Source organism: Bombyx mandarina, chromosome 15 (genome assembly GCF_030267445.1).
Source record: "Bombyx mandarina strain Sakado chromosome 15, ASM3026744v2".
NCBI classification, from domain to species: domain Eukaryota; kingdom Metazoa; phylum Arthropoda; class Insecta; order Lepidoptera; family Bombycidae; genus Bombyx; species Bombyx mandarina.
The window spans coordinates 1,891,136-1,908,342 of record NC_143221.1 but is presented as its reverse complement, the minus strand read 5'-3'; the positions used below and the strand labels follow the sequence as shown (position 1 = coordinate 1,908,342).

At 35.6% G+C, this 17,207-nt stretch overlaps 3 protein-coding genes across 5 annotated transcripts in view; 2 read left to right on the top strand and 1 right to left on the bottom strand.

Moving 5' to 3' along the window:
- Gapvd1 (GTPase activating protein and VPS9 domains 1) overlaps positions 1–4,315 on the top strand; it is a 39,815-nt gene extending 35,500 nt beyond the window's left edge. For both annotated transcript variants that reach the window (XM_089733143.1, XM_089733142.1), the window contains exons 29-31: positions 853–966; positions 1,760–1,924; positions 2,830–4,315. In XM_089733143.1, the coding sequence (XP_089589269.1) occupies positions 853–966; positions 1,760–1,906 (261 nt within the window). In that variant the 3' untranslated portion in view covers positions 1,907–1,924; positions 2,830–4,315. The remainder of the gene's footprint in view (positions 1–852; positions 967–1,759; positions 1,925–2,829) is intronic.
- A 7,570-nt stretch (positions 4,316–11,885) lies between these two features.
- RpS23 (ribosomal protein S23) lies at positions 11,886–15,267 on the bottom strand. Of its 2 annotated transcripts, XM_028173899.2 has the most exons (5): positions 15,131–15,267; positions 14,627–14,786; positions 12,683–12,881; positions 12,236–12,321; positions 11,886–11,965 (listed from the first exon to the last, which is right to left on the bottom strand). In XM_028173899.2, exons 1-4 carry the CDS (start codon positions 15,132–15,134, stop codon positions 12,253–12,255), a joined length of 432 nt encoding a protein of 143 aa, XP_028029700.1. In that variant the 5' UTR covers positions 15,135–15,267; the 3' UTR covers positions 11,886–11,965; positions 12,236–12,252. The 2 variants fall into 2 exon arrangements, with proteins under 2 accessions (XP_028029700.1, XP_089589267.1); XM_089733141.1 differs by lacking the exons at positions 11,886–11,965; positions 12,236–12,321 and having other exon boundaries at positions 12,572–12,881.
- A 1,295-nt stretch (positions 15,268–16,562) lies between these two features.
- Positions 16,563–17,158, top strand: RpII15 (RNA polymerase II subunit RpII15). Its single transcript, XM_028173810.2, has one exon. It carries the CDS (start codon positions 16,716–16,718, stop codon positions 17,097–17,099), a length of 384 nt encoding a protein of 127 aa, XP_028029611.1. The 5' UTR covers positions 16,563–16,715; the 3' UTR covers positions 17,100–17,158.
- Positions 17,159–17,207: the final 49 nt, after the last annotated feature.

The following is a 17,207-nucleotide window of genomic DNA, read 5'->3' as shown; positions in this document are numbered from 1 at the left end:
ACGGGTTAGACGAGAACGGTGACCGGTGCTTGAGGTACCTAAAAGTATCGTTAGTGGATCGGGAGGATCCGAATGACTTATTTGGGGCAACGTCGACTGCTTTCCATTCTGTCCGTAGGATCGGAAATGTGGTGACCGACGCCGACTGCAACACGTTATATCGAGGCCTGATAGGCTAGTCAGCTTAAGCGACGTTTCGGTTAATACGCGACATTTTATCTTTGTAATTAAAGAACCGTTTTATTTGGTATGATATGTCAACGATTCCATGTTCATAATTGAACTTCAATTATGTTTACCACATTCAAATAGTTGAAGAAGTTTTTGAAGTGAAACTTCTAATGCGACTTTGAGGTTGCGTTAAACGTTTAACGCTACAATACTAGAAAGAAACAGAGTGACAGTAGATGTGTGGCACTCGAACGCATGCGTAGTATAACTGTTACAGGTCAGCGCGAGCGTTAGCAACAAGTCCAATATATAACGATGTATTTAAAATATATATATATTTATTTTTCTATCTATAATTTAAAGTATTATATTATAATATAAATGTTGAAGATGTCGCATCTTTTATACACAGCATTCCCTATTACAAGAGCAATCTGATTTAAAGATGAAAAACGAAGGAAACCACAATACTACACATTGGAAAAGAAGTTTCACTTCATTCAGATATTCACGTGCACCAAGTTGCATGCGCACCGTTTTATTGGTCAGGATTTTTTTTTACTTAATTTTAAACTTTGAATGGCTCTTTTGTAAAGTTGCAAAAATGTCGCTTAAGCCAAATAACCTTTCACCTTTCGATATAGTTTCATAGTCTCTCATTAAAATGTTTTCGTTCCTCAGATCGCGTGCGTCACCCAGTGTGTGACGTCCATAATGGCGGTTCTAAACCTCACGGAATGCACCGCGCCCTCTGCTGACGACCTCACGCCGGTCCTCGTGTATGTCATTATAAAGGTGCGTATTGTCTAACGAGACTATTTACTAAACAATTTGTTACTACTGGGCGGACACGCTTAGTGTCATGTATCATGATAGCATCCAAATATAATTTGATTCTTTTTTTTTATTACATAGAAGGGTGGACGAACTCACAGCCCACCTGGTGTTAAGTGGTTACCGGAGCTACTAGACATCTACAACGTAAATGCCGCCATCCACCTTGAGATATGAGTTCCAAGGTCTCGGTATAGTTACAACGGCTGCCCCACTCTTCAAACTGAAACTGCTTTACGGCAGAAATAAGCTATATGTAATATGTATTCTTAATAACCTAAGGAAATAGTAATTATAAATTATAATTTAATTTTATGATTTTACGCGTGCTATAGTTTTCGAGGTAATCAACAACTCGCTTCGAAGACAATTCCAGACAACAGTGTCATTCACTAAAGATTGCTTTATTTATTTATTTAGACACACCAACAGCAATACACACAAAACATTCAAGCTTAAAATTAACATACATAATAGAATTAAGTGCTGGTATGTAAGAGGGTTACAGGCATGTACAGCAATCTCTTATAACACATTATGACATGTTACAGCAATTTTACAAACAGCTGAAAAATAGGTTAAATTTAAATGGTAACAGTACGACATAAATTGTTTATGAATTTGTTTATGAATGATAGTTCATTTTTATGAAATCAATTCAAATAATTTATAGTATTTTTAAGATGTAATGAATATGATGTTTTCATTTGTAGTAGTATTTCGAACAGTTATCAGAAGTATATTATGATCGCAGGTGAATCCGCCGTCGCTGCTGTCGACGATCGAGCTGGTGAGCGCGCTGGGCGGCGGCGCGCGCGGCGAGCAGCACTACTGCTGGACGCACTTCTGCGCGGCCGTCGCCTACATCAAGACCATGGACTACACCCCGCCGCCCATCTAGCGCCGCCCTGCGCGCACGGTGCGTAGGCCCCCCCCCATTTCTTCTTTATAATTTGGCTCCGGCACGGTTCGCATTAGCCAATGTCAAGTAATAACATTTTTAAAATTCGCCATTTTAATTATTTACAGCTTATGAATAATAATAAAACGAAGGAAACCCAAATTGATCAACTGGGAAGAAATTCAATGAAATAGGAGGAGATGATATGGGATGAAATATAAACTCAGTAAAATATTATTTACTGAAATTTACTGAAACCTTTTCAATTGACTTTTTGGAGGATCACGAGAAGCTACGTCCAGCGACTTTGTTTAATTTTTCCAAATTTGTACAGTTTCACAGATATTTAACAGTTAATAAACCACCGTTATTGCACATTTAAACCTGAAGAAACACTAAATAGACAAAATAATTCACACAACTTCGCTCTTCGCGTTCCGGCTAAAAAATGCCGAGATTTTTTTTAAAACAGACAATTCTTTAATTCCTGTTAATGCTGGCAACACTATAAAGCAGCAGACGCCACAGACAACATAAACGTACTCCTCTAATAAGTTCTGACTTTTTGGCGGGAACGCGAGGAGCAAAGTTGTGTGAATTGTTTTATTTTGTCTATTTAGTGTTTGTTCAGATTTAAATATGTAATAACGGTGGTTAATTAACTATTTAGTATTTGTGAGAGTGCAAAGATGTGGGAAACGAAGCCGCTGGACGTAGCTTCTCGGGATCCTCCAAAAAGTCGAATGAAAAAGTCTCAATAAATAACCACCATTTCACTGAGATTATATGTCATCCCATATCATCTCATTTCATTTCATTCCATATTATCATTTTTCATGAAAATAAGTAGTATAGTATGATACCTTTGCCTTTCCAGTTGGAAAAATAGAACTACTATTACTAATAATTTCTTCCTTTTCCAGATGTCAGCGCGTGTTGATGATTCAATGATTTCCATCGAGTGGAGATTGCGTTCTCGGCGCAACACAGTGTAGAGGTAACCGAGGTACAAGATCTTGCACAACCTCCACGTACAATATCGCAGTATCATTTATTTACATTCGAATTTATATGAAAATATAATATTTATTATTTCACCGGTTCGACTTGAACTGTGTGAATATTGGATTTAATATTTAACGATGTATGAAGACATGAGTGGATGAAGGGAATATGATATAATTTGTTAATTTTGAGAAAACTGGCAACAAACTTTTGTTACTTGTACTTTTTCTTCGTACTCAACTCCTTCGTCATATACAATTTCAAAAAAATAGCCTTTGAACCCCAAGTTTTAAGGTCTCTAATATGGTCTGTATATTATTTACATAATACCTTCATTTAATGTAAAAACTCAAAAATCTTAAAAATTGTACTTAAGCCCTTCATCCACTCGTGTCTTTATATAGTAGTGACACTGCTGTTGGCCGTCTGTATGTACTTATACTCTGTACTGCTGTACTTTTGGACAGTGTTGCCGAAATTCAACTTCTATGTATAGAATTTAGATGAATTTGTTCAAACTAAATTCAAAATTTGAAAAGATTATCTGAGTCGACTATTATCAAAGCCGGCAATGTGACTTTTGGACAATTATTGGTAAATCAGAAAAACGAATTATTGACTTTGTATTCTATTGGCAGTCACAAAACTCTTCTGAACGACATCTTAGATAAATAACAGGTTAAGTTAATACTTTATTTAATGCAGGTTTTAAACCGTATTCTTTGAAGGAGACGATTATATTCAAATCAATCTGTATTGACATATCAATAACATTTTTTTGTCCAAATGCACAGATTGCCACCTTTGTTAAAAGACGACTCATCTGTAACATAAAAACGTCCTCTAATCTAGAATTGGCCTTTACGTGAGTGAACGCGAAAAATATATTCCTATTATTGATAATAAATGTGGAACGCTTTCGGGAATTGATGAGTTGTAGCGTATTTAGGTAACTAACGTGAGTATCCGTAGCGAGCCGTCGACGGCGTTGTGTAGAGTTAATAACTAATAGATAGCATCAAATGCCGACCTGGTAGCCGACAAAGCTTGTATAAATTTTGTAATTTACATTAAAATGTCTTGCTCTAGAATCCATAACGTAATTTAGCAGATTATTAATATTATTTATTGCCTCTGATTGTATTGGGAAATTCGAAAAAAAAATAATTAAAATATATTCGCTTTGTATAAAAAGGGTATTTTTAGGGTAAGACTTATCGTACGTGAGTTGATCAGAGTTCGTTAGGCGTCTGTGATGTAGAAGTCGGATATTAGGAGATGGTATTTTTTTTTTGAAAATATTTGAGTTTTGTCTTTTAGTAATTTATACGAGCCGTTTTTTTTTGTCGGGACGACAAATCGTGTCGTAGAACATTCTGCCTTCGAAATCTATCACATAATAATTATAATAATTATTATAATTCATTTATTGCAATGTAAAATGTATATGAAATTACATTATATTTTATTGATTCGAATTGCAAGTTTGTTACATGGTTCGGTCTGCTATTTGTTCAACTGTAAAAATGTTTATTGTTTTTATTGATTTACGAATCTAGTATAGCAGGGCTATATTTGTTAGCTCGGTATTGCATGTTTTAATTTCAATGGGTCTATTAAGCGACTCTTTGAAACTGTTTTTGATAATTTGTGGAATGTAAATAAAATAATTGATTACTTGAAAAATAGTTGAAAATGAATAAAACAACATTTTGTTATTCGTATGCCATTGAGCGAGTCGTCTGTCGCGTCAAAAAACTACTGCACCGCGCGCGCCCTTAACCTGCTTTCAGACTACGGTATAATATAATATAATAATATATACCATCCGGCTTTGGAATGAGCTCCCCTCCACGGTGTTTCCCGAGCGCTATAACATGTCCTTCTTCAAACGAGGCTTGTGGAGAGTATTAAGCGGTAGGCAGCGCCTTGGCTCTGCCCCTGGCATTGCTGAAGGCCATGGGCGACGGCACCATCAGGTGGGCCGTATGCTCGTCTGCCTACAAGGGCATTAAAAAAAAAAAAAAGCATATCGTCGTTGTCAAACCAAAATCTGCTATCTGCACTTTTTGACCTTATCGTATAGCTCACAGCCCTAAATTTGATATAGTTTTTAAAAATTCACCTTCATATAAAATTTTATACGAAAATGTTTTTACTCGTTAATTCAAAATAGAGTTTTTGCACACAGCAGATTTTGGTTTGACAGCGACGATATAGTATATAGCTCATAGCACAACAATATTGCGCACCATACATTGTTATGGACACGTTTATACTGTACTGTACTATATTATACTGTACTGTACTATACTATACTGTACTGTACTGTACTGTACTATACTATACTATACTATACTATACTATACTATACTATACTATACTATACTATACTATACTATACTATACTATACTGTATTATTGGCTAAGTATACGCGGCTATGCTATATCGCACTATAGTATAGCGCAGTCTGAAAGCAGCCTAATAAATGTGATGTAACTGTGGAACTTAGCGTCGACGAGTTTTGGCGGAAAATTAAAAAAAATCACAACCTTTTCTACGTGATTTGGTGTCGACGTTATCGATTCTATCAATATAGTATTTTTGTAAAACTAAATTACAATTTTCATTTGATAAAAAATTATTTAAGCGGCTAGTTGTTTGTTTTACGTAATTTTGAAACTTATTCAAAATTATGAACTTATAAATACGTAACCCCGCTGTAGCCGTAGTCATCGTTTAAGTGAATGCAATATTCCAGTCGCGCTGTAAAATTTTAATATAGTCTTACTGTGTTTACCATTGGAATTTAATATATTTAAGTACATCAATCTCGAGTATTCCGTAATGTGTCGGTTTTCATAAAATGTAATTAATATTTCATAAGTTATTGTACTAATGCATCAGTTGAAATCGCGTCACACAAAAGACATTCTTTAATTTTATTATTAATCTATGTAGTTGTAAGCTTGTAACACAAAGATAATCTCATTTTAATTAATATTCTGTAGTAAACTGTACAGGGTGTAGTTGGAATGTTCTCGAAAACGAATACAGGTGGTAAATTTAATAACTTATATAAAATACATTTCAGTTTTTTTCATATTACTATATCGTAATTTTGGGGTAAACAGCGACCTCTCTGGCTGTGGCACTGGTATTTCGTTTCATGTTGCGTATTGAACTTACCACAAATACTAGTATTTGCCGCGAAACAACCCTTTTACACCCTGTATTAAGAGTCATTGCTATTTTGAGTGTGGGAAAGGTAGGTAGCATGTTTGGTGGAAACTATAGATTCAGTGTTTCAAAACGTCCACTTGCACAAATATTTCTGTTATGATACTCACTAAAGGTAGTAATGACAAAATAATTTAATTACATTCGAATACAGCTGTTATGTAATCTTGCCCAGGCTGTTGACGGCAGAATATGTATAGTAGGTACGTATTTAAAAACCTTTTATAGCGGCTCCCGATAATTATATAGTAGAATATATAAGAATGTATTGTTGTAATCAAGAGCAATGAAATTATATTTAGAAATAATAATTCGAAGTTTTATTTATTTCGGAGAAAACATTGGTAATTTATTAAAAAGTGCGAAGCGGTGATGTAATGTTTTTTTTTATTGCTTAGCTGAGTGGACGAGCTCACAGCCCACCTGGTGTTAAGTGGTTACTGGAGCCCATAGACATCTACAACGTAAATGCGCCACCCACATTGAGATATACGTTCAAAGGTCTCAAGTATAGTTACAACGGCTGCCCCACTCTTCAAACCGAAACGCATTACTACTTCATGGCAGAAATAGGCGAGGTGGTGGTACCCACCCGCGCGGACTCACAAGTGGTCCTACCACCAATAAAATAGAGCAAGAGCCCGCGACAGCCAGACCTTCGTTATTTTATAAAAGCTGAAAGTTTCTCTGTGTATGTCTCCAGCACAGGTAAGAACGACCCCCGACTATAGAGTTCCGATTGTGGTTGCTTGGGCAGGTAACAGGCAGTAAAGGTATATAAAATACCTAGTCAGGTCATAAATTCTGTCACATGTTTAATGTAAAATAATTGAAACAAGTTTATTCATTATGTAACCATTCATATACCAAAATGAACTTAACAAAACATAGATTCTTATGACACTAAAGTTTATTCAAAATGACCTCCGTGATTTTGAATACAGGCCTTCAATCTGCGCGGCCAGTCGTCTATCGCAGCACGAACGAGGTCCATGTCAATATCGGCGGCTGCCTTAATCAAGGATGTCTTGAGTGACTCCAAATTGGGATGAGGCTTTGAGCACGCCTTTTCCTCCAAGTGTTGCCATATCTTGTAATCTAACGGATTCAAATCTGGACTGGAGGAGGGCCAGTCTTCGTGCCGGATGAAGTCGATTTCACGCGCCGCCAGCCAGTCTTGTGTGCTCTTCGCTCTATGAGCTGGCGCCGAATCTTGTTGCAATACCCAGTGCCTGTTATTGAACATGGTATGAGAAACAGGTTCCACAAGGTTCGTCAGGACTGTATTTTGATACACAACTGCATTCGTTTTTACACCTTTCTCACAAAAATGTACCTCTGTTAAGCCCCAATAAGAAACTCCCAACCATACCATGAGCGAGGATGGAAAATGACCTCGTTGGACACGCTGAATACGGTTGCTCGCTTCTTCACTACTGTGTGCGTACACCTTATCATTTTGTTTGTTGTAGCTCTCTTCTACGGTAAAAATTTTTTCATCCGAAAAAAGAATTTCCCGATATTTTTTTCCCGCGTACCGCTTCAACAAAGCGCGGCATCTCTTCAGTCTCAGATCCATTAGACGAGCATTCAAACGATGTCCTGTTTTTCTTCGATATGCCCGAAGCCCTAAGTCTTCATTTAACACCCTTTTCACCGTGGTTCACAATGAGGAAAATTATAAGAACGATTAAATATTTTTTTTGACATGTAATAATATTTTGTTTGTACTTATTATTAAAATTAATATTAAAATAACATTTTTTACTTTCTATAACATTGCTATGAACGTAATAAAATTATTTTTTATTGGATATCTTAAAAGATCACAATAGACTAAGCACTCTATCTCACTCACACCCGCATGAACAGTTGCTACCTCGCGCTCGCACAGCGGGCTCCCAATGTGTCCGGCAAGATGTAAGAACCATTAAAACTGTCTGGCTATTGGGGTAACATATTTTTATAAGTCCCTAAGTAACATATATAAAATTCAGCTTTTATAGTTTAACGAAAGTATAATTAAAATTTATTAAAGTTTAGGGGTGTCCGGCAGGGGGTAGCAACTGTAAAAAGTGTCCGGCAATGGATATCGTGATTTCTAAAGATATTCTGGAGTAATTAATAAAAAAAAATAACTTTATACTTTAACGAATTTAAGGTACTATTTTATATACCTTTACTGCCTGTTACCTGCCCAAGCAACCACAATCGGAACTCTATAGTCGGGGGTCGTTCTTACCTGTGCTGGAGACATACACAGAGAAACTTTCAGCTTTTATAAAATAACGAAGGTCTGGCTGTCGCGGGCTCTTGGGCTAAAATACAGACGGACCGTTGCTGTTCCTTTTAGTTTAGTTCTCTTCGGTGACGGGAGACTTGTTCCATGTCATTTCACAGTTCAGAAGCATGCGTGCTTAAGATTTTGAAATATTTCTAATTTGGATTCATCACTCCAGACTTATTGTTCTACATTAAAATCAAATTCAAAATGAAAATTTTAACTTATATCACGTGAGATGTTAACATCGTTCCGGTTTGAGTATATTGGATTTTATCTAGGAATAGGCTAACAGTTTTCAATGTCAATAGCAATGAAGATAGACTACTTATAAAATTTATTGGTACCTACATGCCTATAGGTGCCGGATTTTAATGTGAATGTACCAGTTTCTCCGTACCTATGCTACATAATTAGGTATTTTATGACACAGAGCTCACGCCTTGTCGTCGTAGCTTCAAAGGTGATTCAATTTAAGAGATAAGACCGTTCCCTCGCGCTTCCTATAATAGACCCACTATTATAACTTATTCCTAACCCAAGATTTTGGTTAGTACTAGTGTACGTCTTGGAGACTTTTTTTTTTTTTTATTTATTTATTTTAGGTCGCTTTTTAACATCTCAGGTCATTAGCGACCACTTTTGGCTATTTACATTACATAATACAGTAGATTACACTAGTTTATAAACATTTAACATTTTCAAAAAATTTATGGTTTGCAGACATCCATCCTGATTTAGACAGTCTTTCAAGTTATTAGGTACTTTACATAGTCTTTTTTCATTGTCAAATGCTGTACACTCTACTAATAGATGCAAAACAGTAAGGTTGTGTCCACACTTGCATTTGTTTCTATCTGTTTTAGTGATTAAATGGATATGTGTCATATTTGTGTGCCCAATACGCAATCTGGTGATAACGACTTGGTCTTTTCTACTGGTGTATGAACTAGGAGATTTGTCAAAAATCGATTTTCTAATATTAAATAATGTTGTTGTGTTGTCTGTTTTCCAATAATGATCCCAATTCACTTTAATTTTACGTTTGAAATATTTTTGTAATTCCACTGGAGTTGATTTATTTATATGCCTTTCATTCTCATTAATTGCATTTCTCGCTTCACTATCTGCTTTTTCATTGCCAACTATCCCTTGATGACTTGGAACCCATATATTTTCGAATTTGTAGTTATTTTTAAGCATATTTATCATTTTTTGCTGGATTTTTTTAATGAGTGTTCGTATTATTTGTATTTTGTAACGCTGTCAAGCATGATTTTGAATCAGTATATATTACAAACTTATTTGTATTAGATTCACTATGTATCAACTCCAAAGCTTTGAGAATAGCTATCCCTTCACAACTAAAAATGGAATTAAAATCTCCTAGTTTATATCGATAACAATTATCACCAGACACTACTGAACATCCTGATTTTCCGTTCATAACTGACCCGTCAGTATAGAAAATCTTACAACCAGTATATCTACTATTAATTTCATAGAATGAGTTTTTATATATGTCTTGAGGAGTGTCGTCTTTTTTGTTTTTAGCTAGTTCAAGGTTAATGGGGAATTCAAAGTTTTCCCATGGACCAGATGAGAGTAGTTTCTTAGTAAAGAGTTTTGGGATTTTAAGATTCAGTTCGTTTAAATATTTGGATGCTCTGATTCGTAAAGGCTGCAGTAAATTAGGTTGAAGTTCGTATTGTGTCTACGGCTGTTGTTTTATTGTAGTATAGTAATCGGCAAACTTCTTGAGCAAATGACCTTGACTGCGCAGAACCGAATTTTAGATCACTTTGGTGGTGAGGGTGAGGCGCGACGGCAGGGGAAATCGTATCGAGCGCGTTATTGGTAGATCAGTCGAACCTTGCGTCCCGCACCGCGCCCTCATTCCGCTTGCTCCCAAAAGTACGCTTGCGTACAGTGGAAAGTCTATCGTTATTAATCGTTAAGTTATTTGTTATAATTGCTTGTGGACTTTGTTGCCATTGCTATTTGTTGAGTGTTTGTTGATTTTTTATAAAACATACACTATGCCGTGACAAACTGGTGTAGTACTTAAAAGAAAGGGTAGAAAATTTGTGTACGATGTATATTGCTTCATTATAAAACAGGGGAAGAATGATATGGAAAAATTAAAACAGACTTCGGAAGCAACAAAAACATCAGTGAGTACTGTTAGGTGCATTATTAACGAAGCTAAAGGCTCTGGCTTGCTCGCCGTGTTTCGGACTCCGGGTAAGAAAAGATCAGGGAAGAAGAAAGTTACCGGAATGGATAGTTTCGTTCAATCTGTAATAAAAAGATGTAATCATAATAACTACATAACAAGCAGCGAAACTCCGTACCGTAGAAAGGCTTCGAAAAATTTAAAGAAGATATAAGTTTTAATGGCTCGGAATGAAGCTTACGACGAATTATGAAAGAGCTAGGCTTCAGATGGAAGAAAAGAACAGAAAATAATCGGAAGCTGGTAAATGAAAAAAGTAACATTCGATTACTACGAATCGAATATCTTCAAAAAATAATTAATTATAGACAAAAAAGAAGACCGAATCGACCGAGTTGTAAACTACGCCGATGAGCCCTATGTCGACTCATCACGATGATAGCGACTCGGGTGATGAAAACAGTGATGATGATGGTCAAGATTATGATAACAAAAAAAAAATTACAAATACCAGCTTCGCTTCAACTGAACCAAGACCTGGCAACAGCTCTAGTTTTGACTTAATAGAAGGAATATCTATTTTACCCCAAGATTAAATTATTACAATTATTAACCTATATGTTTTGTTGATGTTCTAATAAATATATAAATAAATACATATGTTGATTTTAATAATTTAATAGCATTATGACGCAGAGTAAGTAATGTTTTTGCACGTGAGTGTACCATGCGTAAACTTACCCCCACTACGTCAACAAATGCTCAAGAAGTTTGCCGGTTATTATAATAGTATGTTGGATTTTCAGGTTGAGACAGTATGTTTATAGCATATGAAATTACAAGTTCCTTTCTGCCATCAAGGGCGCTACACGATCCTTCGGTGCTGAGGCTAGTAGCTTGTTGATGACGTGACCAAATTGTGTTGGACGGTCTAAGGTAATTCGGATCCGATCCCACAGACCGGCTCGGAGGTGAACCGATTTTTATCACGTTTGAAACAGTTTTGAGTAATTGTTAGTAGTTTATTTTTGCATGTGCACTTTTTTTGTCATTAAGAATGCTTGAACGCACTACGCGTGAAATCGGCTCCGATTGCTTGCGCATCCGCTTTCAGATCTCTTCCAGCCCGTCGAAATAATTGGCGGCTCCACTCCGGCCAATTCCAGACGTATACGATCCGGTCTGTGTGAACGGACCCTTAATATAACCGTAGTTCTATATAGGTTTTTTCTAAATTTTATATTACGATGATGGGAAACCAATTAGAAAAAAAGAATGCTGTACACAATATTTATTATGTACTAGGATTTTACATTTTATGAACTTATAAACAACGCGCTTCCCGACAGCAGGTCACTGAAACAAATAAATATTGTTAATGTTTGCTCTTTTGAATTCAGTTCATTTGATATGTTAGTCAAGAGCGTAGTTTGAAAGCATCAGTAATGTTTTGACGTCATGGCACTCAGTAGTAGCAAATATCAAAATGATAACATCATTTACTGCACAAATAGAGTCAAGGTTGAACGCAGAAACAAGTACACAGTAGATAAAACTTTTAAATTAAATTTAACAAAAATAGAAGTAAAACAATGTTGAAAATCTCAGAATCAATACAATATTTACCTTATCACAATGTACACCTATGATCTTGGTCGCTCCTTTTTCTCTTTGTAGAGAGCGAGGAGAGACACGTTGGCTACTTTTACCACCTGTAGGAAAAGTCAAATAGGAAAACTTTGTTACTCAACATCACAAAACAGGAAAAGCGGCTAAGAGAAACCATCTATGTACTTTTTAAATCACTATTTTATACATATTTTTATTACTTAGGCCTCACAGCCTACCTGGTGTTAAGTGGTTACTGGAGCCTATAGACATCTACAACGTAGATGCCGCCACTCAGCTTGAGATATGAGTTCTAAGGTCTGAGTATAGTTACAATGGCTGCCCCACCTTTCAAACCGCATTACTGCTTCACGGCAGAAATAGACGGGGCGGTGGTACGTACCCGTGCGGACTCATAAGACGTTTTTTGAACAAGACGAATTTCCAATTTTTATGGGTTTTTACCTTAAAACGAACTCCGGGAATGTCACCGACGGCGTGACCTTTACGACCGAATCCCGCCACTAGTACTTCGTCGTTTTCTTCGATGTGGTTTAGGCAACCGTCACGGGGGACGAATGCGGTCACTTTCTTTCCGTTCTTAATGAGCTGTACACGGACGCATTTGCGGATGGCAGAGTTGGGCTGCTTAGCTTCTACACCACTGTAAGTTTAAGATGATTAATTATTAATCATAGTAGAATGGACAAAGCTATGTTAAATGGGCAATTTAAAAAATTTAAAAGTTATACTGTTTCCTTAATTATTGTTCAAGTTAAGTTTCAGTAATTCAAGGTTCGATAACATAGTTTACAGGAGCCCTAAAGACACCTTCTGGTATATAGGCCATAAGTTCCCCATAATTGATAAACCTTATACACATAGTGACAATACACACCCTCCTATCGGCAGTAATCACATAAATTATATAATATTTTTGCAGGTTTAACTTTTATTACAAGTTGTATCTTTATAGCAAAAGTCATTTGTAAATAATTAAAGGTGGATTTCTTTCTTTAAAACTTTACAATATGTTATATAAAACCTCTGCAACATTACTAAATAATAATCATCCTAACATTGAATACTGTGTTTTGATATAGTAATTATATCTAATTGTTTATTTAAATCTACATATTGTTTTATGGATTGACTAGAAACTAAAATCAAAATTTAACTTCATGTATTTTAAATAAATAACTAAACTAACAAACAACTAAACCAATATGCACTTTTTCAAAAACTCAGTAGTTTGTTTGTTGTATTTGACTTGACGATGTCAAAAATGTACCTGGCATTTAATAATTTGCAAATACACTGTAACATAAAATATACAATCTACAACGTTAGAAGTAACTTTTGCTGCACTTATGATTATGAGTTCCAAAAGATTATAAGGTACGTAGGATTGGTAGATTGTTATTCAAAAATACCATGTAGTACCTATTTCAATAAAAATTCAGACAGATATTCCAGTTATTTTAAGTATTCTTAGCTGGAATAGAGTCAATTAGTGATTATTCATCATATTGTTTATATCTAAAACAGTACTGATTGTTCTACTAGTCTCTCTGTAACTGCATTTGTTATCACTGAATGATTACATTAAAGAAAATCAGAATTTTACATGTTTCTTAAAGCTTTGTAAACTAGAACATGGACGGTGAATGTGTAACATAGTGAGCAAATATATGGTATGAAATGTTTTTGCATTAAATATCCCATAATCGCGATTTGTTAAGATAATGTAGTCTTTTTAGAAATGCAACTTTTAGAATAAAATATATAGGTATTTAACTGTGACATTCCAAGTGATCTATATTCATAACCAAATCAATAAGTGCAGTTATCTATGCAGCCATTCCAATAACTTCATACTTGAATTACTAGAGACCTTTTGTATAAACTTATTTGACAATACATCAATTCAATTTCGTTATTGGCCACTGCTCAGTTATTATACATAAATTATTCATGACCAATCCCAATTAAAGTATGGTGACAAAACACTCATCCCTTATTCAAACCAAGTTTAGGGAACAATATTTTACATTTTAGGAACGAAAGTTTCATTATTAAGTATGCACGAATGCAAACCAATTTCAAAACTTGTCTTTCGGTCATTGACCCATGTGTTCTTAATGGGTATTTATTTGGCTTAAATATTTTAAGTTTCTGAAATAACGCCTTGCTTCGACGACTTCAAACGACGTAACGCGACACCGCCACTCGCAGTATTATCCTGTGATTGTAGCTAAAACACATTCACAAGAATAATACCACGCGTGGAAACGACGCATAAGTTTTCAGCTTCTCGTGTCAGTAATGTTATTTCTTGAACGAGCACTCGCTGATATTTGGCGGAAACTAACTAACTAAAGTGGACTAAATAAACAGTGTAACACTTACACTTTCTCGAGGACGATGCCCTTTGCGTGAGATGCTCCACCGAAAGGGTTAGCCTTCCATTTCGTACCCATGTGGGCTTTCTTGAATTCTTTGTCCGCCCATCGCTGTTCACGACGGTGGTTCACGTGCTTACGCGCCGTTCGTATTCCTCGGGGTTTACCTGAAATTGCGATGTCGCCGGTTAAGTATCACTAATGTTTACAAAACACCAAAATAAAATTATCTTCGTTTTAAAGCCTTCATAACAACGGAGAAACTTCTGGTGCACCTCATATATGACGCGGCCGTAATAGGATGGAAACAGATTCATTTTACACCACGAGATTATCATGTCTACGCCATGGCTGACTCTGGTATGCGTGCACAACATATTTGCGTTTTTACATAAAATTAATACATTTAAAGCACTTCATCACTGTGGATAAACTACACACTTATTTATCACCGTAAATAAAATAAAATAAAAAAATTAAACACCAGTTTAAAACACAAACTTCTCCTTACCCATTTGGATAGCACGACACCAATCGGCTACGGATGGGAAAAGAAATTAATAGGACTGGCGATTGGCCAACCTCTAGCGTCAAGGCGTCAAATCAAACGGTCAGTGCTACCAACAGTAACATAATAATTAAATGAAGTTTGACTCTGGACACATGACGCATTATTGTCAATGTAATAATAAGTAAAAATATTTATTAATACATAATAGTTAATACTCAGGAGAAGTAAAGGATGGCATAAATAACGTTAATAATTGTATGGCATGCATGCCATGCAAATTATTAACGCTTTTACACATCCAGTGTAACGTTTCAGTGAGCCCTACAGCACATTTGCAAAATGAAAAAATAAAAAGTTCTTGTTCTTTATTTATTGTTTAGAAGATTATTTATTTTATAATTTTGTTAAGCAATTAAACGATCTCACGGCCTGCCCGGTTTTAAGTAGTTACCAGAGCCCATAGACGTCACTACGTGAATAAACAATAAACCTCGAGACTCTAGACGTGTGTTTCGATTGTATAGTAATTAGGCGAGTATTTGAGGATTTCATTTTAATTATGCGATTACCGCATAACCCAAAACCGGAACAAAGATGTGTAGTCTATTACTTACTGTGCGTTTCCAAAGATTTTTGTCAAGTATATTAAATATATTTAATAGTAAATGGCGGTCAATTGATAGATAAATCAATAGAAGAGAGTACCCTCATAATAGTTCTCTAACAAACTAGCTGAATATAAAAGCATCTGCTTATGAATGGTTATCTAATTTTTAAGCTATTGCATAGCTTTTATCGCGGGCTTTGAGCGCAGTGACCGAATCATGAAATTCCGTAACGAAAAAAAACTAACACCCCTCACTCCGCCTACCATGTAGTTCGCGTTTAACACATTCACACGTTGCGCTTGTGTAGTGTTTGTGAACAAGCGCGTGGCGTGACGTCACACTGCATGCGCACCATGAAAAGTCTGCCCATCTCTCTCTCGCGCGGTCTAGCTTATGAGTGTGAAGGGGACAGTTAAGGTATTGCTTTAATTAATGTTTAATATAGCGTGGTCTTGTTTTATTATTGTTTTAATATTAAATTATCATTGTCTAATTATAATTGCATAAGTTGATAAAAAATGCTGCTTTACCGCGGCAGTTCCCGAGTGCCACACGTTTGTTTTTTTAATAATCTCATGAACTAGTAGTATTCAGGAATATAATAGATTACTTAGATTACTTAGAATATAATATATTAGAATATAATTACTTAGAATATAATTACTTAGAATATAATAGATTACCATAAAAGTCATTTTTGCTTTGAATAACTACAAAAGGTTGAGTAACCACAGGGCCATAGACTATTTACAAAACATAAGGCCACAGACTACAGACTGTTCAAAAACACTTCAAAAAAGATACCGCCATTTTTGTTTACTAAACTAAGCAAAAACACCAACAAGCAAACTTAATGATAACGTAAAATTAAATTACTACACCTCTGTGTAGTCTTTCATGTCAAATTAGTGTTAAAAAACGCTTCGAGGTGGTTATATTATCTTCGAATAGGACATTTTAAAATTACCAGTAAGGAAATGAGTGCTATAAGCTTAAGTAGAAAAGACGGCGGTCCTGGTTATGTCGGCATACAATTTTGTCAAGAATGTAACAATATGCTTTACCCGCGCGAAGATAAAAATAACAAAGTTTTGCTGTACGCGTGCAGAAATTGTGATTATAAACAACTTGCGGATTCAAATTGCGTTTACGTCAACAAAATTATGCACGAGGTAGACGAATTGACGCATATAAACCCTGATGTAGTAAGCGACCCGACTTTACCTAGAACCAAGGATCACATGTGCCCAAAGTGTAATCACAGAGAAGCAGTATTCTTTCAAGGCCAGACGAGACGCGCCGAAGAAGAAATGAGATTGTATTATGTGTGCACAAGTTGTAAACATAGATGGACAGAGTAGACAGAGCTTTTGCATTGTAAGATTTATTTAAAAGATACCAATAAAGTTTATTTTCTACACATTTTCTTTGATTTGTTAAATGTATTAATAAAACACAATGTACTTAAT

What these genes read in the sequence shown, in the direction of transcription:
- RpS23 (XM_089733141.1), bottom strand. An exon ending in GGCATCGTCCTCGAGAAAGT is followed by an intron (nt 12,882 to 14,626) that starts GTAAGTGTTACA and finishes TTAAACTTACAG; the next exon opens with TGGTGTAGAAGCTAAGCAGC.
- RpII15 (XM_028173810.2), top strand. Translation starts at nt 16,716, where the DNA reads ATGAGTGCTATAAGCTTAAGTAGAAAAGACGGCGGTCCTGGTTATGTC.